Source organism: Panthera pardus, unplaced genomic scaffold (assembly GCF_024362965.1).
Source record: "Panthera pardus isolate Hobbes unplaced genomic scaffold, ASM2436296v1 HiC_scaffold_6, whole genome shotgun sequence".
Taxonomy (NCBI): Eukaryota; Metazoa; Chordata; class Mammalia; order Carnivora; family Felidae; genus Panthera; species Panthera pardus.
This window is the reverse complement of record NW_026526991.1, coordinates 116,686,932-116,714,384: the sequence shown is the minus strand read 5'-3', so window position 1 is coordinate 116,714,384 and position 27,453 is coordinate 116,686,932. Positions and strand designations below refer to the sequence as shown.

Below are 27,453 nucleotides of genomic sequence, written 5' to 3'. Positions count from 1 at the left end.
TTTAAAACTACTTTTCAAATCTGAAAGGATAGATAGGAATATAGAAACTAGCTTTCTTTGGAGAAAGGGATAGATTATAGATGTGTTCTTTTCTTATATATTCCGTAATGACAAATACTGCTTTTGTAATAAGGTAATTTTATTATCATTTTTCTGAAGTTTGCAATCTACCTACAAGGGACAACTAAAGACTGTATTTATTATGAACTATGGAGGTTTTATTTATCTGGCATTATAAACAATTTTTGCATGAATATTCTTAGAGGTTTCTTAATGCTTTTATTTTGTAGATGTCCTACTCTAATCTTGTGAAGAGTTTAACATCTGCTTTTTCAAATAGGTATAGTATGTCACGGTAAGTTTATAATCTGTATTACAACCACTAAAGTTATTAGCCATATTGCCAGTAAATTTCTGTTCTAAACTGTGGGGGGCTACTCCAACAAATTGAATATTTTGTCTCACTACGTGCCACGGTATCGCTCTGTGTGACCTCTGCCTTTTCAAAAAAATGGGAGTATAATAAAATTTAAACTCAGAACACAATAAACTAGTTTAGTATTTGATTTTGTGGGTTCTCGAGTTCCTGATTATAAAAATAAGCTATTTATGTATTGTTGAGCAAGAACAGAATTCTGTGTGTTCTAAATTGTAATGACCATTCATGCTTAATTTCCAGCAAGTATATGTATATGAATATGTGTATATAATTCTTACTTAAAAATGAAATTATCTCACTTAATAGAATGGCACTCAGTCTTACGTTGTGTGCTTCGTGCTTGTCCCAGGTTCCATCACACAACGTCAGCAGCGTGCTGTTGTAGTAAAACACGGAGTGGTGAGAAATACACCGATCCTTTCAAACTCGGTTGGAGAGACTTGAAAGATCTGTATGAAGACATTAGAAAGGTAAGAGAGCTTTGATAGTACTGTCAGTAATGTTGATTTCTTAGAATTGTGTACACTGTCATTGCAAACTTGATTCACGAGTGTCAAGTTTCAAATGTTTCTTGGGCAACATAGGGGGGCGGTATGGAGGGTACAGTACATGTCCCCATCCAGAGTGGCATTATCACAGAGCTGGGGAACTGAAAAAACCGGTACTTACCCTCCCTTATTCCTTCACCTGCTCCAGGCATATTGAAGTGCTTGAAGATCAGTGCCAGACTGCCCCCAAATGGGGCTTTATGTATTAAATGCTTTTATCCACAAAACTTTTGGTGGATTCTCAGATGCTGCCCAGAAATATTCATGTGCCCCTCATCAGCTTCCTTCCCTTTCAGGGTCCTCCACTTTCCTCCTCAAACCCTTACCTTACTCTCCTGTTCTCATAGCAATGGCCACTTCCTATTTAATAGACTGAGGGGAGGCCTTTAGGAGTCACTCTCTGGACACCTGCTTTGTTACCATTTACGTACCCATCTGCATGCTTTCCTCCACCTCAGTGAAGTAAATGTTCCCTCCTTTTCCAGGAGGAAAGGCCTTTCCAGGCCTCCCTTTGCCTCCAGCTTAGTCCCGTGCCCTTTGCCTCCTCAGTGCCTTAGGAATTAGTCCTGCCATTGCCTGTTCCCTCTCCTTTCTCTGCAGGCTCTCCCTCTTCACCTCTCTCACAGCCAATGTTGATGTTCCCGTTTGTTCATCCTTTAAAGCGCCATCCCTTGAGCCTTGTTCCCCCTTCCCTTCCAGTACGGTATTCCCTGCCTCTTTTCTTTTGGCCCTTTCAAGTTTCCTCCAGCGTCCCTCTGCAGCTTCCTTTCCAGGCTCCCCTCTAAAACTGCCTTTGCCAGCCCATAGCTTCCATAGCACCTTCTGCTAAATCCATTGGACACTTGGTTTTTATCTCCTGTGACTTTATTGAACATTGGACACTGTTGACCACTCCCAACAATGTGGAACACTTCCCAAATAATATGTCTGTTCCAGGTTGAATTGTCTCTCTTAAAACCACACATCTAACTACTCCCTGGTCAGCTCCATGGAATGTCCATGACTGTCTCAAATGTAACCTATCTGAAACTCTGCTTTCCCTTCCTAATTGTTTTTTCTTGTTTTTCCTGTTCATTGAAGGTGCCGCCTGAGAACCCCAGGCAGGATCCTGGAATTGTTCCTCTTCTCCTTTCATGTCCTCCTTGTCTGTTTCTTGCCTTCCATCCCCATAGTCTAGGCCAGGCCACTGCTGCTTCTGTGGCCCTGTCACTGTTGCTCTCCTGCCTCCCCCCCCCCCCCCCAGCCAGCAGTGCCCCCTTTGTGCTCCCAGAGGAGCTGTGCTTATCTCAGAGCAGCACCCATCACACTGTGTATTGTAATTATTGTTGTACCTCTCACCCTCTAGACTGAGCTCCTTATAGGACTCATTTTACTTTGCAATCTCTGCGTTTATTACTGTGTTTGGTACTAAAGTCGCTATCTTAGTTAAAGCCTGTCCCACTGTACTGTGTTCACCTGAGCCTGGCTGATGGTCCTCTGGGTCCATTCTTAGCTCCCATTTCTTTGGGGACATAAGCTGTGGTTCATCATAGCAAGTCCGTGAGAGGCAGGTACAGTAAACACATGTCCATCGCCTGGAAGCCTCTCCCTTCTCTTCATGAATCAAAATCCTTCTTATTCTTTAATCCCAGATCAAAGCTTATACCTTCCATTAAATAGTTGGTTCTCTAGCCCATGCTGATTTTTCCCTTCTCTGAACTTTTACTGCATTTGATTTAATTTACATTTATTTTTTTTAATTTTTTTTAATCTCACTTTTGAGAGAGAGAGAAGACAGAGTCAGAGTGTGAGCAGGGGAGGGGCAGAGAGAGAGAGAGAGAAATACAGAATCTGAAGCAGGCTCCAGGCTCTGAGCTGTCAGCACAGAGCCTGATGTGGGCTTGAACTCACAAACTGCAAGTTCATGACTTGAGCCGAAGTCGGACGATTAATCGACTGAGCTACCCAGGTACCCCTTACTACATTTCATTTAATTATGTCATTGCCCAAGTTACCATTCTGAACATTTTATATTTTTAAGAAATTTTATCTTCCCAACTCAATTGTAAGCTCCTCACAGTCTGGCAAACTGTGTCTGAAACTTCCTCTGTGAACCTTTCACCTGTCTGGCTGAGTCAGGCTTACTGATCCCTGCTTCTCCCTGGCTGTCCCCTTGTCTTCCTGCCCCTGGTACACAGCTTTGACTCCCACCCCAGACACTCCTTTAACACCTGCTTCATTGGCTCCCACACTCCCTGCCTTTGTCCTCTCCCCTCCATCTTCCAAGCTGCTACCTGCCCCTATCCAGCTGTCACTGTAGCCAGCTGTTACTGGCCCAGAGTCCCTGGGCCACCTGGTACTTTCCTGCTCATCCCTGGAGTCTGCTGGAGTCACAGGGGCAGGCGGCACTGCTCACCCTTGCCCTTACCTTAGGCCACTCAGGCGGGCCAGGCATTGCTTGTGGCCCAGCTGCAGGACAGCCAGTTTTGTGACAATACAGTGTTAGCACCTTTTCCAGCTGAGTGTTGAATCTCTCAAGTGAAATGAGTACACTGAATACAACTGAGTCCACTGAAATCAAATCAGGGTTTTGTAAAAAATCCTGTTGACTTTTGTGCCATTGTGATGCCATATTGACACAGAGAAACTTTATTCCAGGAACTAGTCATATCTACAACCGAACTTAAGGAAATGTCTGAATACTACTTCGATGGTAAAGGAAAAGCCTTTCGACCAATTATTGTGGTGCTAATGGCCCGGGCGTGTAATATCCATCATAATAACTCCCGGTGAGTTACTGACTTTCACTCCTCTGGCGTTTTTTTTATATTTGCCAAATCTTCCTCCCCAAGCTTGCCACTTAGTTCCCTGTTGAAGAGGTAGCATTTATCTAAGAATCCACTTTGTGGTGAGTAGTTTCTGACTTTGAGTCACCAGAGTCCACTGGTATAGGCATCTTCCTTTTCCACACTTTAATGCCCTCAAAGAACAACTTCAGCTGCAAATAAGCATTTCGAAAAGAATTTTAAAAGCCAGATTTGGTTTTCCCACTCCGAAGTGAAGAATAGCAGGGTGTATGCATACATGTAATCATAATACACACAGAGCAGTTAGTCCAAAGGTTATCATTAAAAGTCATGAGCTACGCCCACTGTGCTTCAAGTCTGGGCACCACACCCCCGAGAGCCTGCCTTCCCATGACCTTTGGAAATCTGCCAAAGAAAAATCTTAAAAGAAGGCGTTTTGACTGTTGGCCCTCAACTTTTGTGTTTTGAACATACATAAAATCGTTAAACATTGAAACCGTGGTATCAAAGGAAATCTTAAAAGGAAAAAGGATTGACCTCTTACTGTAGCCAGCCATCTTTGCAGTTCCCTCATCCCCTCTACTCTTGTACCCAGTCAGTCATACTGTGTATATAGGATTGCATTCTGCTTTGTTTACTCCCAACTGTGTTTTCACTGTTTACCACGATGCTGGAGTGTCTTCGTGGTTGTTATTTTTACATCGTGTGATGTACCAATGGAAATTCCAGTACACCGTAATGTACTCATCCATTTCCCTAGGGCTGGACATCTCTATGATATCCCCTCCTCCCAGTAGATGGTACTTTGAGGAATGCCTCAAGAGGGTCAGGTGTTGCCTCTCAGCAGCTGCTCTCCTCAGCCTGTGTCGGCCTTTTGTTCCCCGCTGCTGGGCCTCCAGCTCCAGCACAGTACGCCACCTCAGAGTGCCTCCCACCCACCCTCCGAGACTCACTGAGTGCTCACAGTGCAGCTTCAACAGACAGAGCTCTCTGGCAGTGGGCCTTTCACTGTCCTCAGGTCCGCTTCCACTTCACCGGGGAGGCAGAGCAGCAGAAATGAACCACATTTGAATACATCTCATGTGACCTAGAGCAGGGTTTCTTGGCCTTGACGTGACCGATGTTTTGGACCAAATAATTCTTTGTGTGGGGGCTGTCATGTGTAGTATAGATGTTTAGCAGCATCCCTTGCCTCCCCCCGTGAGATGCCAGTTGCACCCCCTGCCAAGTTGATGAGCACCAAAAATGTCTCCAGACATTGCCAAATGTCCCCAGGGAGCAAAATCATCCCTGTCGAGAACCACTGGACTAGAGAGAGTGTGTGTTTATATTTTTATTTCTCAGATTTATGCGTAATACAGTCTGTTACCCTCAGAGATGACATGGGAAGGAAAACATTCTGCATCACTCCAAATCCTCTCCAGCTCTCCCCATGGTTGCAAGTTTTTTCAGTTTCCCTTACTGAAACTATAAACCATTAGTTATAGAAAACATGGGAGGATATAACACAACAAAGGCATTGCTAGTTTAAAAAGTTAAGTTCGGGGCGCCTGGGTGGCTCAGTCAGTTGGGCGGCCGACTTCAGCTCAGGTCATGATCTCGCGGTCCGTGAGTTCGAGCCCCGCGTCGGGCTCTGTGCTGACCCGCTCAGAGCCTGGAGCCTGTTTCGGATTCTGTGTCTCCCTCTCTCTCTGACCCTCCCCCGTTCGTGCTCTCTCTCTGTCTCAAAAATAAATAAATGTTAAAAAAAAATTTTTTTTTAAATAAAAAGTTAAGTTTGAGGGGTGCCTGGCTGGCTCGGTCGGTGGAGCAGGTGACTCTTGATTTTAGGACTGTGAGTTGGAGCACCACGTTGTGGGTAGTGTTGACTTAAGTAAAATAAAAAGTAAGTTCAACACTGCCCTCTCTGGGGTGTTCTAGCTGGGGCCTCATTCTCCCGTAAGCGATTGGAGCAGGGCTCACCAAAGACACAGTGCAGAGGCAGTGTCCCGCATTGGAGTGGGAGTCACAGTGGTGGCATGCACTCAAGTCGTATACCACAGTATCCAGCATCTTGAGAATATTTGCTTCATAAAACCCTTTTGAATCGGGCTCATCATTAGCTAAATATCCAGCTGTGCCTCTTACAGCAAACAGACGTGTGGGAGTCGGGGAGCTTCTGGAGACCTGGGCCATTTCTGGCTCTGCTTGCTGAGAAAGACCTAGAACAACATTGACAAAAGGTAGCTGGAGATTCAGGGGCGGGAGCCACAGAGCTTGTTTGCAGCCAGCACTGCCAGAGACGTTCCCAAGCCCCAGTAGCACTAGAACCCATTCCAGTACTTCAATTGAGAGATCCCTGCTTTGTTGTTTGACAACCCAAGTTTAATGGCTTCTCTGTGGCTTATCAGATGTTATCTTCTTGTCTGTGAAATATGTATTACATAGGCAAGTAATAATCCTGGTGAGGGTTTTAGAAAACCGAATAGAGCAGATACCTAAGAAATAGCGAGGGGGAGGGATGCCTGGGTGGCTCAGTCTGTTATGCCTCCAACTCTTGATTTTTGCTCAGGTCCTAATCATATGGTTTGTTGGATTGAGCCCCGAATTGGGCTCTGCGCTGACAGTGCAGAACCTGCTTGGGATTCTCTCTCGCTCGCTCTCGCTCTCTGCCCCTCCCCTGCTCATACATGCACTCTCTGTCTCTCAAAATAGATAATAAAAAAAAAATAGCAATGGGGATTTTAATTGATTTTTCTTTTTCCTTTATTAAGCTTTTCAGCTGTCCATTAAATATTCTTTGCTAGATTACTGAGACTTCTTAACCTGATGTCTGTGGGTGTTATGGGGGTCTGTGAGTCCTTAGAATTGTACACAAAATTTTTTGTGTATTTCTATTTTTCGGGGGAAGGGTCTCTGAAACTTATAATACATTCTCAAAAGGTAATACGGTCCTGAAGAGCTTAAGTCTCAATCTTTACATTTCTTGCCTGTATCCTAATAACTACAGTACCTGGGCTGGTAAAGTAGGAGTGCACACAACAGATGATTCAGACTGAAAGGTCCAGAAAACAGCTGGGCTGCTTCTGAAATGTGCCACCTAGATCCTTCTTATTGAACAACTCTTGCTTCAGTGAAGGATTCCGTGCTGACCAGGTCTCCTTGACAGAGAACATTCAATTCTCAGCCTCTTCAAGAATATGTTAGCTGCAGAAAATCCTCTTGCTGGAGGCCATGAACTTCTCAAGCCAGCCCACATTCAGGGATTGAGGGAGGTGAAGGGCCATTGTGGCTCCAGAGCACGCTATGGATGGGCCTGCACTGCAGAAACTTCTCGCTCTACCCAGGCCTGTTTCCTCCTCTCCCCCTCCGAGCTGTTGACACCCAGGGCACTCCTGGATAGACAGGCATCCTGTATTCTAAACTTCAGAGTCTGCTTCCCAGAGAACCCAACCTGCCACAGAGCTCAGCAAACTAACTGTAGGTCAGGACTTACTTTATTAAATAAATTAGATCAAAAATGATTTCTGTAAAATCGCTCCACTCACTGAATGCTGCAGCACAACTGTGGTGTCTCATCTTCCTCAAGCCAAACCCTCTGCTCGGCTGCCTCATTGAAGGGATCTATTCTTGTCATTGATCTTGGCACCATCCGTTCCTGTGTGGAAGTCTTCCGGCACTGGAAGTGGCTATTGCTGCTAGTGATTGGGGTGACAGGACTGCCTACATTATATTGGCCATGTGTGTATCTGCCTTGGGCATGTGTGTATCTGTCTTGATTGTGCAAATTGGGCACTCAAACAACTGAGTCATCCAGGCACCCCAGTTCACTTTCATTTTTAATGAGGGTTTTAAAGATACTGATTAGCGTGTAGATGTCTGTTGGCCTAAGGAGATAACTGCAAGTTGTGGCATCGTATTGTGAAAAATTTGTAGTTGTACTTGCTGGTTGTTCAGATTCCGAATCGGGGTTCGATTTAGTCTTTACAAAACAGTCTTTGCAAAATACTGTCTCTTCAGCTTAAAAAAAAAAATACCAACTGTTTAAAGGTTTCTGTCCGTATTGTGTGTCATCTAGCCAGCTTTCAATTATATATGGTAGGGAATTTCTGACATTTAAAAATACTGTTTTAAAAAGATAAATATATGGAAGCAGCAGCGCATGAGGTGCTCAGAAGTATTGAAAATGTTCAGTTATAAAATGGACTGTTAACAAGAATTAATAAAAAGCAACAGAAATTTTTTTATTGTTTATTATTATTGAGAGAGAGAGAGAGAGCATGCACACGTGCCAGTGGGGAAGAGGTAGGGGCAGAGAGAAGAGGACAGAGGATCCCAAGTGGGCTCTGTGCTGACAGCAGCAAACCCGGTGTGGGGCTTGAACTCAACGAACCATGAGATCATGACCTGAGCCAAAGTCAGATGCTCAACCAACTGAAGCACCAAGGCGTCCGTTACAAATTTTTTTTTTTTTTAAAGGATCTTAAGGAGCCCCTGGGTGGCTCAGTCAGTTGAGCATCTGACTCTTGATTTCAGCTCAGATCATGATCCCAGGGTCGTGGGATTCAGCCTGGCATCAGGCTCCTTGCTGAGCGTGAAGTCTGCTTAAGATTCTCTCTCTCCTTCTGTCCCTCTTCCCCGCTCTCTCTACAATTAAAAAAAAAAAAGATAAAACGAAAACGATCTGAAAGTAGAGTCTATAATAAAGGACACCTACTGAGATGGAGAAGATTTTGATAACCAGACGGTCATCCATTTCGTTGGTTAGGTCAAGCTCAAGTATAAGGAGAACATTAGTGAGAGCAAGAGGCTTATAGGGCTTTTAAACACATGTGCACCCTCTTCTGGCGCCTACTACACCAGGATGATTTCATCACTGAAGGAATCAGCTATGCTTGGATTCGCTGTGTCCAGTCTGAAAAAAAACCAAGTGCTGAGTTAATTCAGTAGCGCCCAGAATCTGTTGCCTAGATAAGTGGTTGGTCTAAGACATCATCATGGTGGGTTGCTCCAAAGATCCCGAAACTTCTGCAGTGCTTCTTCGGTGGCAAAAAAATAAACAGCACGAACCCTGCATCATCTGTGATGCAGCTTTGCAGGCATCTGTTCTCTCTGGAGGTAAATATCAGGAGCAGCTGCTCTTGGATGTCAGTTCTGTTCTCTTGATGTCAGAACTACTGACTTCATGACTCCTGATCAAGCTTAAAACTGTGTTCTCAACCAAGAGAAATAGACTCCACTGAGTCTGATGTGCTTGTTTGGGTTTATGAAGGTGGATAGCCAGTGACCTCCTAATTCAGGTATCCCTCCTGCACTCTGCTGTTCTTCAGATGGAAAGTACCTTTGGTGTTCATGCCAATAGCATCCTCAACATGCCTGTAAGGAATACAGGAAAAGGAAACAAGATTGCAGAGGCCAGAGACAGAGGCCAGGAAACAGAAAGATGACACCAAGCATGAAAAGCAGAGAGTGAGAGATGGTCAGAAACCCTGCGGTCCTGCTCATTCTACCTGGATGTCTCTGTGGAAGATGAGACACTTCAGTGTAGTATCACTTATGAGGACAAAAGGAGATTTTAGACAGGTGCAGTGAAAGGTAATTTGAAGAATTTGATCCCTGACAAGGAAATGTTTGAGCACCAGCAAAAGAGGCTAGTGAAAGTAAGAAACCGTTAGGCTGGGGGTGCCTGGGTGGCCTAGTTAGTTAAGCTTCTGACTTCTGCTCAGGTCATGATTTTACGATTTGTGGGTTCAAGCCCTGTCACGGGCTCTGTGCTGACAGCTCAGAGCCTGGAGCCTGTTTCAGATTCTGTGTCTCCCTCTCTCTCTGCCCCTCTCATGCTCGTGCTCTGTCTCTCTGTCCCTCAAAAATAAAATAAACATTAAAGTTTTTTTTTAATAAAAAATAAACTGTTAGGCTGAAAAATGGCCGCACCGAAGGTATACACATCCTCATCCTTGGAGCCTGTGTTACGTCATGTAGCAAGAAAGGGTCTTTGCAGAAGGGATTTAGTTAAGAATCTTGAAATGGGGACATTATCCAGGATTATCTGATGAGTCTTACGTGCGGTCACGTGTCTCCCTATAAGAGGAAAGCAGAGGGAGGTTGATGCACACAGAAGGGAGGGCCGTGTGAAGGTGGAGCAGAGAGATTTTGAAGATTAAAGTCCCAGGGCCATAAGCCAAAGTCTGCAGACAGCTGCCCGTGGCTGGAAGGGCTGGAAGGGTGCTCCGTGGAACTGTGTTCTGGCCTCCAGTACTATGAGAGAGTTTCTGTTGATTTAAACCACCAAGTTTGGGGGTGCCTAGCTGACTCGGTTAAGTGTCCTACTCTTGGTTTTGGCTCAGGTCACGATTTCACAGTTCGTGAGTTCCAGCCCCGCATCAGGCTCTGTGCTGGCAGTGCAGAGCCTGCTTGGGATTCTCTCGCGCGCTCTCTGCCCCTCCCGTGCGCACGCTCTCTCTCAAAATAAATAAACTTAAAAAAAAAACACACCCAAGTTTGTGGTAATGTGTCACAGCAGCCACAGGAAACTAACACAGGCCCCATCATTACATCACGTCACATCAGCGCAGGGAGGGGCCCAGACGGGCTTCCCTCTCCTTCTGGAGGTGCCTCTTTTGTGTCCACCAGTTCTGACACGAGCAGACCAGAGGTAAAGCAACACACATCCCACAGTCTTCATAGGCAAAGGACTCCAGCTTATAGCAAGTCAGTTCAGTGACAGAGAAAGAGAAAATCTTACCTGAGTCTATATGGATATATTGTTCAGCATGCTGAAAACTTGAATATGTGTGTTTTCATCAGGTAACTAGGAAATGCAGTTTGCCTCCTGAAGAATTTGATAGCAAAGGACTCTGCTTGCATTTTAAGTAGTGAGTTTTTTCAGACCAAACTAAAAAAGCATCCAGTCATGTCCTTTCAAATTCATAATGATGCAGAGTATAAGAGGGAAGAGAGGTCATCCTCCGTGATTTTGCATGTGAGCCGGTGAGCCATTCTGCTCTCTGAAGGGACTTGAGGAGTCATTAGCTGCTCCCTGTCCCCCTGCCCCCCTGCCAAGTTCCAGGTCATGTTTAGGAGAGTGGCCTCTTGTTTCAGAGGCAGTGCAGCAGTGGGCCAGCAAAGGCAGAGTTTTTACGAAAAACAAAACCCTTTCTCTAGGAAAGCTTCCATTTGTGGCTTGTGGTAAATCAAATGAATACCTGATAGAACAGCATTTTTCAAACTTTGCGCATCAGAATCTCCTGACATGCTTTTTCCAAATACAGATTCCTGAGCCCCATTGTCAGATTTTGACTCCTCAGTCTGCATTTTCAAGAGTATGGATTCTGACATGGTGGACAAGGGTTATATATTTAAGAAACACTAAGCTTGGCAGAGTTCTAACAAGCAAAGGGAAACACTTACTTTTAGAATTGTTAGACAAAAAGAACATTTTATAATAGAAATAGAGCCTTCTGTATAAAATACCACTTGAGAGTTCTGGTTTTGATACAGCCTCTGTAGAGTTGGGAGTAGAAACTTCTGTATATCTGCTTTTAAAGTGGAATCACATTTACTATTTAAATTTGCTACCCTCATTCATTCTGAACCAAGGTAATCAATTGGCAACGTTTGAATTTCTGTTTAGAGACAATTTTCCCACACTGAGGGTTTACTTATAATTTGTTTAAGATTTCACATTATGTATTAGTGTGAATAGGAAAAAAACCATTTTATTTAAATCACATGTAAACTGAGTCAAGTGTACATGGGGTGGGGCGTGTCATTTTATGACTCCATCTATTTTTGTCTGCACTTGAACTATTCCGTTATAAAAAATGTTGCTTTAAATCTAATGAAGGGGAAAAAACCAAATACCCCAACGGGCTTGCTGAATCATCGCATACTCCGCCATGTGTGAAGTATGGGGGACACAGCCAACTTTCAGACCAAGGGGCTCCTTTTCTCAGGCTGTCTTTCCAGTCTGGCTTTTCTCAGCACCTCTCCCAGAAGCCAGGAGAGTGTGTCAGCTGTCACGGTAGGAAGTGAAAATGGTGCCCAGCTTTCTGAAGGCATGACTCAGTTTGGCACTTTGGAGCTTTCATCTTAAAGATAGTGTGAGAGTTTTCTGTAATCTGTAAATTTTGGTTCCAGCCATTATGCTGTGCTAGGGATAAGCAGTGGCAGTATTTTCTGGATGTAAGCTGGCACACATTAAAACTTAGTTGTGTAGGAAAAAGGACATCAAATACAATTAGAAAACATCTCAGGGGTACCTGAGGGTGGCTGTTGTTTATGTGTCTGACTCTTGATTTCAAGCTTCAGGCTCTGCACTCAGAGTGCAGAGCCTGCTTGGGATTCTCTGTCTCCCTCTCTCTGCCCCTCCCCTGCTTGCTCACTGTCTCAAAAATAAACATTTTTTTTTAAAAAGCATCTGAAATGTCTATTCTGCATATGGGCTGTGTCACAATACCAGACAACACTCTAACAAAGAATCCTGATTGCAGTCAGTAATTTAGCCACGTAAAATGGCCTTTCTGTATACGTGTAGTCGTTGACATTTCAAAATATTTTAAGACATCTTTGTCTTTAATATCTTGAAATTACAAAACTCCAGTGTGTCAGTGAGCACTGCCATTTCATCACAACTCCCCAGCAGGAACAACTGTCTGCCGACAGAGTTTATGATAATGGAGGCGGTGCCCAGCTTAGGAAAGCATAAGGAAGGCTAGAGGCCCTCACAGTTGTTTTTCAAGGTAAGTTCTGCTACCAACTAGTAGGAAGTGTGTATTAGACCAAAATGCCATGGTGAAAATATCTGAAAGATGGCCTTTATACAAAACACCTGTGAATGTCTACCTCTTTTCCTGTGCATTTGAACTCAAGGTAGGGTCCAGTACATTCACCTAAAAGATATTTAAGGTCCAAGCCTCCTACCGTAGGGCCTGTGAGCAGTGTCTCATCAAGGGTTTCACAACAAGCTCTTTGAAGCCATTGGAACCTTCGTTTTCCTATTTACGGTCCTGTTGTTAGAACTGGTCTCCACCCCGTGTTGCTTTACTTCTCCCGCCTTGAAAGACCATGGTGTGATCTGGAAGTATTTAGAACTGTTATGATTGTGACAGGTTAATAAATAATGCGCTGCACTTGGCAATCGATTTCTGGGCTAAGCAGTTGGAAGGGTCTGAGGCTTAATTCTGAAATCTTAGCTAAGAGTTGCCGGCAAAGCACCCTATTTTAAAATTACATTTAAAGCAAGATCAGAAGGTACTCTTCAGGCTGACTTAGTGTCTGTAGTTAAATACCAGCATCTTTAATGTACTTGGGCCTCATTTTCCATAGCTTTCTGCTAAATGTGAGGCTCTAGAATAGACACTATCTTTTGCAGATGTTCAGCCTAGATTATTTTTTTTAAAGAAAAAGTTCTGTTTCAACATCCTTCTCTCTTTTCCCCCCTGAAGAGATAACGTGATGATATTTTGAAAAGTAAGAAGCTATTGAATAAGTGAAACATTTCGTTACCATGCGTTTAAGTCAGGCATATGTTTTCGGTTTCAGATAATTCAGTTGGTTATTTCCCCAATTTGATTTTCTCAAAATTCAGCTTTTAAAAATTCCCATAGATGATGATTGTGATAATGATGATGATTAAAAAGGGGCACATTCCCTTTGAACTCTAAAACTCATAGCCATGTACCTTCTTGACAATGCTTATCCTGTATATTGTGTTAAAGCTGGGAAAGAAAAGTTTCCATTTCTAATGCCAGGGTGAAGTATGAATTGGAAGACCGTTGCAACAAAAGTTCTATCTGGGTGCTTGAGGTCTTCTTCCTAAACATTTCATTTAAGACAATATTAAAAGCTTTAAACATACTGATCGTTGGTTCTTTAGAATACTTTTTCAGAGTGCTTCTTAACCTGTCTCCCCTCCCCCCCAAGCCCCAAAATCTCCTTATAACCTAATCACAATTGACGAGCTTCCCCAGACGCCCAAGACCACGATTCTAGGGCCTACAGCTGATTCTTCAGCCTCATGGCCAGACTTCTGAGATGTTTAAACTTTTTTGTTGTTAATCATACAAATTCTACTTCTGAATGTGCTGTCTACAAAATATAGCCTCGGCAGGGTAGCTCACACATTTTTAAAATGTTCTCCAAATGGTAGAAATGGCTTTGTAGGGAAGCCAAAGTGTTTATACAGTTTCTCTTAGAGAAATAAAGTTCTTTATCCTAGATCGGATGTCCAGTTTTGACAAGATGATTGCTGAGAAGGTTATAGGCAGCGGCTCTGTTAAAAAGCATTGCTTTCTGTTAATTAGAGACGTGCAAGCAGACCAGCGCTCCATAGCCTTAATTGCAGAAATGATCCACACTGCTAGTCTGGTACACGACGATGTCATCGACGATGCAAGTTCTCGGAGAGGAAAACACACGGTCAATAAGATCTGGGGTGAAAAGAAGGTACGGTGTTTTAGTTTCCTTTCAATCTTCTTACCCAACCACACACTCTTTGGGTTGCATTTATTTTTTAGATTTGTCTCATTAAAAAGTAAAGTATGCTTCCTCACATGCGGCCTTCCAAATTTCAAAATAGAATTCATGTCTTGTCTGTGTACGGACATTTGCTAATAGAGAAAACCATAGAAAGCTGAACTTCGTATTTCTGGTTATTCATAGTTTTACATAGAATTCCTTTTGGTTATTGAGAAAGAGATTTTTGTTGTTATCCAAAAAGCATGTTTCATGAGGACTCATACATTTTACTTCTGGGCTCAGAGTACCCAGATTCAGTTTGATTCTTTATCTATTGACTGCCATGTACAAGAGTGTCATGACAAGTAACTAACTAAGTAAAGCTAAAATATATGTGTGTGAATATTATATTGTTTTAAATATAGGTACACAGAAAGATATATACACACACTGTGAAAATTCTACCTTTTGTAGAGGCTGTATAATTGAGTTTGGTTCATACATGTATATTTTAAAGGATATTTCCATAGTATTTTATCAGCATCTCTTGAAGGGGTATATAAGATGGGGACTTCTGCTTAAAGGTATTTAAATCATGTTTGAAGAACGGGAATGAAGCTGCACAAATGAATATGAAGACATATAGGCCTTTCGTGTGATGCGGGCAGCCCCCTCCACACGCACCTCTCGTGGCCGCCCTGCCTGTTTGAAGCACACATGAAACATTAGTGTGAATGAGGTTTCCCTTGGCTCGCCTTCCCCTCCCTCACACATTTATTTTTCTTCCCCTCACATATTTGTAGTACCTGGTTACCTTCTATTTTCTAATTGCCCTATGAAAAAGAAGAAATATATATTAATTGTTATCTTCACGTGCCGGTTTTGCTTTCTTGTACATGACTTTGCTGTGTAATCGAGTCCTGAGATCTCACTTATAAATCTTTTATTTCAAATTTTAAATTGAAAGGTCTTGTGTCCTATGGGCGGAATTCCATACATCAGAATGTTGTTTTTAAAAAAAAAGGTGGGGGGGGAGTGCAGTTTCATTCTGGAGAGGTCATGGGTACCTTTATGACATGTCCCTGAGTCAGCTGTTCTCAGGGCCTGTCCCTAAAGCCTTAGTTAAGAGAACAAATCCTGGGGGCACCTGGGTGGTTCAGTAGGTCACACGTCTGACTTTGGCTCACGTCATGATCTCACGGCTTGTGAGTTCAAGCCCAGCGTCGGGCTCTGTGCTAACAGCTCGGAGCCTGGAGCCTGCTTCAGATTCTATGTCTCCCTCTTCCTCTCCCCTTCTCCCATTTGCACTCAGTGTCTCTCTCTCTCAAAAATAAACATAAAAATTAAAAAAAAAAAAAAACACCACCAACAACAAATTCGGGCCTTCTCCCTGCCTAGTTAGTCCCCGCTGTGATCATCTCTGCTGTTGGGGGCCTCTTTCAGCCTGTGGCTGGTCTGCCTTACACAGGCCTGCCTGCAAGCCTCCTCCCCTTTACCGCCTCTTAGCCAAAAGTACTGTGTGTCCATTGAAAGTCCATTCACACAGCACCTGCTCCAGGAGCCCACGGTACCCTGCCTGGGTTCCAGCCCTTCTTTCCTTTAACCCCTCAGCCAGCATTCCCCAGTGCCCAGTCTGGAGACTTTACTTTCACAGGCTGGAACCTTCTGGCCTCTGGGATCCCCAGGGCCAGGAGAGGAAAGACATAAAAGCCTAGAGATCCTGAGCCCTCCAGCTGCAAATGATGTACGGGTGGCTGAAGGATAGACATATATGTGCACGTATATGTCATAATGTATATGATGACTTTGTTAATGTATATATGTATGTTGAGATCACTTGTACAGTATGTTCTATAAAATGATAAATAGGTAAACATACTGAACATAATTTTAGGTACCAGAGAAAAGACAATAAAAACTTAAAATGTGGTTATGTTGAAAATTGTATGAATTAAAATGTCTATGAGATCAACCATTTATAACTATAACATAAAATGTAGGCATATTTTTAAATATGAAAATGAGTATGTTTAATTACAGTCTGTAATTCATTTATATATAATTTTTAATAAGCTACAAATACAGTATGGGCATCTACTCCCACTCTAAAGAAGATTGGAAAAAATATTGATTATCTAGTGTTCACTACAAAAAATTTTATCTGAGAATGAGGAGCAGTGTAATACAGTGCAAAGAGCTTTGAACTTGGAGCCAGGATTCCCTGGTTTGGTTTTCATTGAGAAAAATGCCAGGCGCTGGGGTGTGCCAAGTGCTGGCTGAGATCATTCCCAGCCCGTGCCCTCAAGGAGTTGGTAGATAGGGAATCAGTAGTTGAAGAAAAATGAGAAGACTGCAGTATGCATGGGGTGCTGTTCTCATGCAGATCCAAATGGACTTCCTAGAAGTGTCCTCTGTGCTAATTGTGCAGAGGAGTCAGCTCAGTGAAGAAGGGGAAGGACTTTCCGAGTAGAATGATAGGTGCACAGACACAACAGCATGGTGTGAGCGAAGAGCAAGTGTCCAGCACGGCCAGTCTGAGGGCAGCTGTACCCTGGTGGGGCCCAGGGATGAAGCGAGAGAGTTTGACCCTGTCCATCTCCACACATCCACTTCCTTAGCTCCGATTGGAGAGATCTGGGAACTGATCCCATGCCCCCTATGTGCCGAATCTGTAACTGATGATTACAGAGTCCTACTGAGGAAGAGGTAGGGGAAGACTCACGGCCAAGATGAACCCTCCCTCCCTTTCTGTATTTATCTTCTGAGGAGCCAGCTTCATTGTTGGCTCCACTGCTCCGACCCTTTTCTCTGAGTTGTTTTCTTTTTTCTTTTCTAGGCTGTTCTCGCTGGTGATCTAATTCTTTCTGCAGCATCTATAGCTCTGGCACGGATTGGAAATACAACTGTCATATCTATTTTAACCCAAGTTATTGAAGATTTGGTGCGTGGTAGGTTAATTCTGACGCTGCTGCTTTTTTAATTCAGTCTCAGTAGAGTTATCCAGGCAATCAAACCGTATCGCAAATTACCCCTTTCTTTCTTTATAGGCGAGTTTCTTCAGCTAGGGTCAAAAGAAAATGAGAACGAGAGATTCGCACACTACCTTGAAAAGACCTTCAAGAAGACTGCCAGTCTGATAGCCAACAGTTGTAAAGCAGTATGTACGTTCTGTCTTTGTTCACGTTAAAAAAAAAAAAAAATGCCTCATAGCTCTTTCTTGGGAGCTAATTTCCTGGGAAACATTTCACTGGAGAACCTTAAAATAGTAACCAGAATCCCAAGAGGTCATTGAGAGAATTACATCCCCAAACAGTGGGATCTTCTGCTGTGGGTTTCATGTTCACGGTCTTCTTTTGCTGTGCATGCATTCACTCTTCATCCTTCCCCCCCAAGAACAGAATCAGAATAAGCTATCTGCACCCAGTTTACTCTCCAGACTGTTTAACATTTTGAAAAACTTGTCATGATTAGTGGAATAATGTCTTTCATGGTTGTTGTCCCATATACCATTTCTGACATGTTAGCGTTAAAAAGTTACAAAGTGCTGTGTTTTTTGGGGGGGGGGGGGGGGGGGAGGGCAGAGTGGTGTGCAGAGGAAGAGAGAGAGAATCTCAAGCAGGCTCCTAGCTCGAAGCCCGACACAGGGTTCGGTCTCACGACCCTGGAATTGTGACCAAGCCAAAATCAAGAATTGGGCACTTCTGCCCAAGAAAAAATACCTGTTAGGTTGTCCTAGTTTTCTTTGTTCTTTATTTATAAACAAGCCATTTTTCTTTGGGCTGTAAATCGAGTGTGCACCATAACTTTTCTCTCCCTTGATTTCCCTCCCTGGCCTTCCCTCTGGTCTTCTTGTTTTTATTTTGTATTTTTCCCATTCTGAGAGGCATGGGTCCAGCTTTTCATTTTCTTGGATTTACTGCCACTTTTATTTTTATTTATTTTTATTTTTTAATTTACATCCAAGTTAGCATATGTACAACAATAATGATTTCAGGAGTAGATTCCAGTGATCCATCCCCAACAAGTGTCTTCCTTAATACCTTACCCATTTAACCCATCCCCCCCACCCACTATCCCTCCAGCAACCCTGAGTTTGTTCTGTGTATTTAAAAGTTTCTTATGTTTTTCCCCCCTCCCAGTTTTTATTTTAGTTTTGCTTCCCTTCCCTTATGTTGATCTATTTTGCATCTTAAATTCCTCATGTGAGTAAAGTCATATAATTTGTCTTTCTCTGACTAATGTCGCTTAGCAGAATACTTCCAGTTCTATCCACGTAGTTGCAAATGGCAAGATTTCATTTCTTTTTCATCGCTGAGTAGTATTCCACTGTATGTATATATGTATGTATGTATGTATGTATGTATGTCACATCTTCTTTATCCATTCGTCCATCAGTGGACATTTGGGCTCTTTCCATACTTTGGCTATTATCAATATCACTGCTATAAACATCAGGGTGCATGTGTCCCTTTGAATCAGCACACCTGTATCCCTTGGGTAAATGCCTAGTAGTGCAATTGCTGTGTCGTAGGGTAGTTCTATTTTTAATTTTTTGAGGAACCTCCATACTGTTTTCCAGAGTGGCTGCACCAGTTTGCCTTCCCACCAGCAGTGCAAAAGGGTTCCTCCTCTCTGCATCCTCGCCAACATCTTTTGTTGCCTGAGTTATTTATTTTTAGCCATTCTGACAGGTGTGAGGTGGTATCTCATTGTGGTTTTAATTTGCATTTCCCTGATGATGAGTTATGTTGGGCATTTTTTCATGTGTCTGTTTTCCATCTGGATGTCTTCTTTGGAGAAGTAGCTATTCATATCTTTTGCCCTTTTCTTCACTGGATTATTTGTTTTTTGGGTGTTGAGTTTGACAAGTTCTTTATAGATTTTGGATACTAACCCTTTATCTGATATGTCATTTGCAAATATCTTCTCCTATTCCGTTGATTGCCTTTTAGTTTTGCTGATTGTTTCCTTCTCTGTGCAGAAGCTTTTTATTTTGATGAGGTCCCAGTAGTTAGTTTTTGCTTTTGTTTCCCTTGCTTCCAGAGACCATGTTGAGTAAGAAGTTGCTGCGGGTATGGTCAAAGAGGTTTTTGCCTGCTTTCTCCTCAAGGATTTTGATGGCTTCCTGACTTACATTTAGATCTTTCATCCATTTAGAGTTTATTTTTGTGTATGGTGTAAGAAAGTGGTCCAGGTTCATTCTTCTGCATGTCGCTGTCCAGTTTTCCCAGCACCATTTGCTGAAGAGCACTCTTCTTTTTTTTAAAGCCAGTATTCTTGGGGCACCTGGGTGGCTCAGGCGATTGAGCATCCAAGTGCGACTCAGGGCATGGTCTCACAGTTCATGAGTTCAAGCCCTGCATTGGGCCTTGCTGCTGTCAGCGCAGAACCCACTTCGGATCCTCTGTCCTCCCCCTCTCTGTCCCTCCCCTGCTCACACTCTCTCAAAAAAAAAGTCAGTATTGTCCTTATACAACATGTGGTATTTGGTTCTAGCCCCTAAATGAGAGCCAGTTCTCTCCATAGGATTACTCATCTGACCATACCTCCGCGTAATCAATGTGGCAGAGATGAAACCTGGCAAGTAGGTTGCGATCAAAGCAGCAACAGAGGGAGACCTTCAGGGGACAGATGGACATTGCTGCCATGATGCTCTCTCAACATTCCTGCAGTTAAAGAGCACTTTTCCTCAGGTCTCTTCAGTGAAAAAGGCCCCTTGCCAATAGTGTCTCCATTCTGAAAAGCGTCAAGAAATGGATAACTGTGAATCCTAAAAGAATGCAGACATTTTCTTCCTAAAAACACAAAATTGAAACACTAAGAAATGTGAATTATGTAGAACACGCTGGCCATGACTTCAGCCATTTTTGTCTTTAGTGAAAAGGGCCAATATTTTTTTGTAAAGAATTGCCTGTGTGGTTTCTTAAAAAGAGAGATGGCTGGGGCATCTGGGTGGCTCAGTTGGTTGAGCATCTGGCCCTTGATTTCAGCTCAGGTCATGATCTCACAGTTTGTGAGTTTGAGCCCTGCATCAGGCTCTGCGCTGGCAGCATGGAGCCTGCTTAGGATTCTCTCTTTCTGACCCTCCCCAGCTCATGCACTCTCTCACTTTCTCAAATGAATAAATAACTTTTTTTTTTTTTAAATAAAAAGAGAGTTGGCTGAAAATATGGTAGACGTTAGAATGCCAAATAAAAGAATCACTCATTTTAAAAGGGTGCCATAAAGTTGCTACATAAACCCTTCATTGATCATCATACCTTTGATGGTCAAAATCTCCATGAAGACGGAGAGCCAACTTCATAAGGCACACTAGGGCGTTAAGTGAAGCTTGCAGATGATCAAACCCTACGAAGGGCCAAGGGCATGGACCCAAGGCACCAAGGAAAGCTTTGATCGTGGTGTGGTCACAATGCTCTGCTTAGGAAGCCAGAGACGTTATAGCACACATACTCATTTATAAATTGCACTTCGTTCTTCACAGATTAGCAAGTAAACAGTGGACATGTGTAGTAACATGGCTCGACCCTTTTTTAAAATGAAATGCTTCGTGCTGTCCACTAGGAGGCATTCCGGCATCATCCCACAACTACTCACTTTTTATATGATTTATTCCTATACTCCAGAGCTGTTAGAATAATAAGGCAAAATCATAGTGTGAGCGCTCTAAATAAAAGGTTCTATATTTAAGTGCCTATGGGTAGAAATATTCCAGAGGTGTTGCATATTCAAAATGGCTATTTTTATGTACTCCTGGTATTTAAAATGCAAAGACATTTGGGCTCCAAAAGTTCATGCAAAGCAAACCAGAAGTGCCAAAAAGAGGAAATACAGAGAATTTAAACATCAGAATTATTGTGGAATAATTAATAGAATTCTAAGATGTTATGGGAATTTGAAGGAAATTTAGCAGCTTATAACTTATCCTGTTAACTTTAATCACTCATTGTTATTTTTTAGTAGAAATAGTATAAAAACTAAGAGAGGGTTGTCTAAGATTGGTGTGTTTTGTTTTGTTTTGTTTTGTTTTAAATAAGGATTGTATTTTCCTTTCTTCCTTTCCTCTCTTGTCCTGTCCTGTCTTTCTATGTCTGTCTTTCTTGTAGACTCTACGTTCAATGTGGGGCTTGAACTCATGATCAAGGGTCATGATCTAGGCTTTGACCCCTAGATCAAGAGTCCCATGCTCCATCGACTGAACCAGCCAGGACCCCCTCTAGGATTATTTTATGACACTGATTGATAGGAAAATGGAAGTAATATGTTTAAATGAAAGGTTACTTATTTGTGTCCTAGTCATATAGAATACACTCGAGCTTACCAGTGGAGGCCATGATTTCTTCCCCAGAAAAATCTCACAGGAATGAGATCTGAGAGGTCCAGTGGCCCATCCAGTGTTACTCAGTCAGACATGGCTGAGCTGGGATTGGAACCCAGAACTGGGTATGATAATCCTGCATTCGTTTGTTTTTCTTTTCTTTTCTTTTTTTCCAAATTTGTATACTCTCCAGTGCTGCATGAGGCCTGGAATCAATGGGCTGCCTTCCTGTTACTTTTATTTCCAAAGCCACAGTATGCTACCACAGGATTTTGTTTTGTGGGTTGTATTTGCAGAACAGTGTCTTTTGGTACAAAATTCTTATCTAATCTACACATAGACCTTATTCCTATTTTACCAGCTGTCATAATATTGTAATAAGGAAAGGGAAGGGGCGCCTGGGTGGCTCAGTCGGTTAAGCCTCCGACTTCGGCTCAGGTCATGATCTCACAGTTCGTGAGTTTGAGCCCCATGTCGGGCTCTGTGCTGACAGCTGAGAGTGGAGCCTGCTTCAGATTCTGTGTCTCCCTCTGTCTGTGTCTCTCAAAAATGAATAAATGTAAAAAAAAAAATTTTTTTTTTAAAAGAAAAGGGGAAAACTTTTTCTGGTCCAGGATCCAGTCCAGGATCTCTTGTTGCATTTAACTGTCATAAGTCTTCGATGTCTCAGTGTGCAACAAGTTCCTCAGTCCATCTTTGCTCTTATATTACCTTGATTTTTTTTTTAAGTTTATTTATTTATTTTGAGAGGGAGAGAGAGAAAGAGATAGCTCAAGTGAGCATACGCAGGGGAGGGGCAGAGAGGGGGAGAGAGAGAATCTCAAGCAGGCTGCACTGTGTCAGCCTAGAGGCCAACACAGTGCTCAATCTCATAAACCACAAGATCATGACCTAAGCTGAGACCAAGAGTTGGACACTTAACTGAGCCACCGAGACGCCCCCATTACCTTGATTTTTTTTTAATTTTTTTTTTAATGTTTATTTATTTTTGAGAGAGAGAGAGACAGAGCATGAATGGGGGAGGGGCAGAGAGAGAGGGAGACACAGAATCAGAAGCAGGCTCCAGGCTCTGAGCCATCAACACAGAGCCCGACACGGGGCTCGAACTCACGAACCGTGAGATCGTGACCTGAGCGGAAGTTGGATGTTCAACCGACTGAGCCACCCGGGCGCCCCTACCTTGATTTTTTAATGTGTCATTGAGCCTTTCAAGTTGGATCTGTCTGCTGCTTTGCAAACTTAGATACCGGTTATGCATTTTGCACAGGAAAACAACAAAAAGGATGCCACCTGCTCAGTTCGTCACGTCAGGGGCCACGTGACGCCCTTTTGTGCTGTTACTGGTGATGTTCACTTTGATCACTTGATTGTGGTAGTAACTGCCAGGTTACTTCATTTTCAGGTTACTATTTTTCCCTATCTGGGGAGGGATTATGAGATTATGTAAATCTGCTTATCAAACTCTCTCTGGTTTTCGCATCTATTTATGATTCTTTCTTCAGATACTTATTACCACAATGGCTGCCAAGTCACTGTTTTGTGAATTCTGTCATTCCTTCAACATCTTGCTTCTACGATAGAAGGGTATTTGATTTAAGGACGATCTTATCTCTGTGAACTCTTGGATTCTTATTCTATGGATTATAACCCTTTACTGTTATTTATCTGAATGCTGAATTATCCCATATTTGGCCAGTGGGGAAGGCCTTTTAACCTGGCTTCTGTGTCCTTTTAATCTACCCCCATCATTCTTTTAGCACTTATTTAATTTCTTTATTTTTTAGAGAGATTGCAAGTTGGGGGGGGGGGGGGGGAGGTGGGGAGAGAGAGAGAATGAATGAGAATCCCAAGCAGGCTCCATTCTCAGTGTGGAGCCAGACACGGGGCTCGAGCCCACAACTTGCAATCGCGACCTGAGCTAAAATCATGAGTCAGACGCTCAACTGACTGAGTTACCCAGGTGCCCCAACACTTCATTAATTTCTGGCAGAAGACGTTCCAGGTTCATCTTGCCCTTCCCAACACTAGGATTCATAATTTCTCCAACGAGCCCTGTTCTTTTGTTGGAGAATGGTATTTGGAAACCAAGATCTCTCCACTAGGTATCATTGGGCCCTCCAATGATAGTAGACAGAAATAGGAAATTTATATATATATATATATATATATATATATATATATATATATATATATATATATATATATATGGGTATGTTTATGTCTTGATCTTTTTATTTCCCATCTATGTGTATCCAAACAGTGATGTATCATATTGTTGGCTCATTCCACAGAATTCATGATTTATCTAGCATTCTGGCCTTCCATACAGTTGACCTTTGAACAACATAGGTTAGAACAGCACAGATCCTTATATGCGGGTTATCTTTTTTCTTTTTAATAAATACAGTATAGTACTATGAAAGTAGTTTCTCCTTATGATTTTTTAAAGAACATTTTCTATAGCTTTATTGTAAGGATGTAGTATATAATACATATACAGAGTACGTGTTAATCGAATGTGTCATCAGTGAGGTTTCTGGTCAACAGTGGGCTATTAATAGTTAAGTTTCGGGGGAGTCAAAAATTATATGCAGATTGTCACCTGCACAGGAGGTGGAGGGGTGTCAGCACCCCTGACCCCCATGTTGCTCAGAGGTCGACTGTATTTGTAGCTCCTTTCCCCAAGAATGAGAAGCTTGACTCCCATTCTCCACAATATATTTATTTGCTCAGTCCCCTAGAATATACCAAAGGGGTTTAAAAATTGGTAACTCCCATCTCTGTAAAAAACAAAAACCTAGTAGTTCAGTATTTGTTTATAGTTCCTTTTTGTCTTTAGCCTGAGGATAATATAATCAAAAATCTGTGTTCGAAGTTACCTCTTTTCAGTGTGGTTATATTATTATTTGAAATATAAGCTAGGTTATTTTTTACTCCATTTTAGAGGTCCCCTTCCATTCTTAACCAATTTTGTTTTTGCGGGCGTTGGAGGCTGTTGGTGTGGTTTTGAGTGTATGAAATGTTAACCTAGCTCCTTAAGTCAGAAGTGTATACAGACTGGTACTTGCCCACCATTCCCATGTGTCCCGTCCCCCTCCTCATCCTTTCCACCCACCCTGTAAGTGACCAGTCTCTTTGCTTCTGCTTCCTCCTTCCTGTGTTTCTTTTTACACAGATGAACAGCCCCACATGCATGTTGTTTCCCCTTCTTTCTTGCAAGGAAAAGTAGGATGCTGTGCTACCTTTTCTGTGTGTGTCTGACCTTTGCACCTTGTTTTCTTCAATTAACAGTGTATCAGGGATATCATCCCATGCTGCTCTGTAGAATCTTCCTCTGTATTGTATTGTATTGTATTGTATTGTATTGTATTGTATTGAGAGAGAGAGAGGGAGAGAGAATTTTAAGCAGGCTGCACACGTGGCACAGAGCCTGAGGCGGGCTCCATCTCATGACCATAAGATCATGGCCTGAACCAAAATCAAGAGTTAGACTCTCAACCAGCTGAGCCACCCAGGAGCCCCTCTTCCTCATTTTTTAAATAGCTGCTTCGTATCCTATCGAGTGGATATACCGTGGTTTTCTCAGCCACTCCTATATATGGGTGTTTAGGCTTCTAGTAGTTAGTTTACAGTTACAAATAATACTATAGTGCCTAACCTTATGCAAGTGTGTTTTTTATTTTTATTTTTTAACGTTTCTTTATTCTTGAGAGAGAGACGAGAGCCCGCGCAAGCCCAAGGGCATATTGCGTGAGAGCCCGCGCAAGCCCAAGGGCATATTTTAGGGGGAGGTGCAGAGGTGGGGGGAGACACAGAATCTGAAGCAAGCTCCAGGCTCCAAGCTGTCAGCACAGAGCCCAGTGCGGGGCTCCAACTCGTGAACTGCGAGATCATGACCTGAGCTGAATTTGGACGCTTAACCAACTGAGCCACTCAGGCGCTCCAGTGTGTTTTTGAATTGTTAGCAGTGTACCTTCAGGGTATATTTGAAGGTAGTCGTGTGTGTGGTTCTTGCCCCACCACGTTTCCCTCCATAAGGACTGTACTCTGAGATGTTCTCACCACCAGGGTATGTGAGCTTCCTGCCTGTTTCCCCACAGCCTCGCTCACTGAATGTGTTGTAAGGCTTTTCAGTTTCTGCCAGTTTGATAGATGAGAAAATGTTATTGCAGTGGGGTTTTAATTTGCATTTCTCCCTTCTAAGTGAACTTGAACATTTCAGGTGCTTAAGGGCCATTTTTATATCTTCAGTTTTTGTTATTTGCCAGTGTCTTTTGCCCATCTTCTAACGTGTTTGGTCCCCCCACGCCCCTAGTTTTCAAGAGCTCTTTACAGGGGCGTCTGGGCAGCCCAGTGCGTTGAGCATCCACCTCTTGATTTCCGTTCAGGTCATGATCTCTGCGCTAGCAGCCTGGAGCCTGCTTGGGATTCTCTCTCTCTTCCTCCCTCTCTGCCCCTCCCTCGCTGTCTCTCTCTCTCAAAATAAATATACTTTAAAACAAAACAAAAAAGATCTCTTTATATAATAAGAATATCAGCACTTTATCTATATTATGTTGCATATATTCTCCCCCAGTATTTTTAGTTGGTTTTTGACAACACCCATTTCGATATTTTGTATGTAAGAATGGAGCTCCAATAATCTCCACCATTTTTTTAATAAAGAAGACACGATGCATCTGTGTGTCTTCAGGATAGATGTCTTAACTTCCTTGGTGACACAGAGATGCTTGATGAACACCAAGTGCTGGTCCCTGCAATGCAGCCTGTGCTCCCCAGCCTTTCTGAGACCAGGCTCATGAGAACGTTCTGAGACCTTCCTCCTCTTCCCCCAGAAGAGCCACACGCGTACAGCAGGACCTGCTGTGGGCCTGCTTCCAACAGAAAGGTTAGCCAGGCTCCGCTTTCTTTTACCCTGTCATTCCTCATCCTCCACCCACATCTGGAAAGATAAGAGGCACCTGTCCCCTGGCGCTGAGCACAAGAAGCGCTTGTGTCCTGTCCGCACACCTCCTCTGTGCCTTTTGTGTTGCACTGCTTGTGACTTCTCCACCTGCACGGGACGGATCCAGGCGATCCTTACCCGGCGTGGGGGAGCGGGATTCTCTGGGCACTGAGGAACGGTCTTTGCACCCCAGGCGTGGAAATCTGGGCAGAAACGTCCCTTCCCCGCCTATGAAGCGGAAGCTGCCCACTAAGTGTCACTCGTTTCTGTGGTAGCGTGTGAGCTGCGGGCGGTGCACCCAGACCACACAGCTTTCTGCTTCCTCGGGCACATGATTTGACTTCTTTGGGCTTCTGTTTTGCGCCCCTTGGAAGCAGTGTAATAAAGTGATTAAGAGAATGGTCTCTGGAGTCCGACTCTTGGGTTCAAATTCTCATTCCACCGTTTCCCAACCCTATAACATCTGGTGCTCTCTGTGCCTCCAGGCCTGGCCCGTAAGTGAGTTAATACACGAGAAATCTCAGAATAGCTCCTGGCATATGATGAGGGCTTGGTAATTGTTTGCTCTTATCATCATCAACCACAAAAGAAATGCTTCTGGGACACTGTGCAGCTTAACTAAGATAATGTAAAGTGCTCATCATATGTACTCCATAAATTTTAATCCAGTGAGTTTAGAAATAGAAGAGAGTTTTTAAATATCTCTTACTTTTCAGGAAGAAAGCTGGCATTTCTGTGCTGTTTTGTGTTGAAGTAACAGCATGAACAGGCTCGCTCTCTGAGTTATTTCTGCCTGGAAAGGGGGTGTCATTGTGTTCTGAGCTCAGCACATCCTCAGCTGCCCAGATCTTACCACATTTATTCTTTCGGCCAAGTTGATGGCTTTCTTGACTCTTGTCAAAATTTCTAAATCGTCTCCCAGCTGGTGTCATAGATTCTTTAGTATGGTTGAAAAGAGGAATCTCTTCCTGTACGTGGAT

At 43.1% G+C, this 27,453-nt stretch overlaps 1 protein-coding gene across 7 annotated transcripts in view; it reads left to right on the top strand.

Annotated features, from left to right (window-relative positions):
• Positions 1-27,453, top strand: part of PDSS1 (decaprenyl diphosphate synthase subunit 1) — a 42,373-nt gene that overhangs the window by 3,950 nt on the left and 10,970 nt on the right. For 4 of the 7 annotated variants that reach the window (XR_002084630.2, XR_008419578.1, XM_019465304.2 and 1 more), the window contains exons 2-7: positions 291-355; positions 789-909; positions 3,625-3,755; positions 14,057-14,198; positions 17,047-17,158; positions 17,258-17,367. Coding sequence is in view for 4 of the 7 variants with exons in the window: in XM_019465304.2 (XP_019320849.2) it covers positions 291-355; positions 789-909; positions 3,625-3,755; positions 14,057-14,198; positions 17,047-17,158; positions 17,258-17,367 (681 nt within the window). In the remaining 3 variants the exon portion in view is untranslated. Of the gene's footprint in view, positions 1-290; positions 356-788; positions 910-3,624; positions 3,756-14,056; positions 14,199-17,046; positions 17,159-17,257; positions 17,372-27,453 lie in introns of those variants that run through there. The other 3 variants (XR_002084631.2, XM_019465307.2, XM_019465308.2) reach the window with 3 other exon arrangements.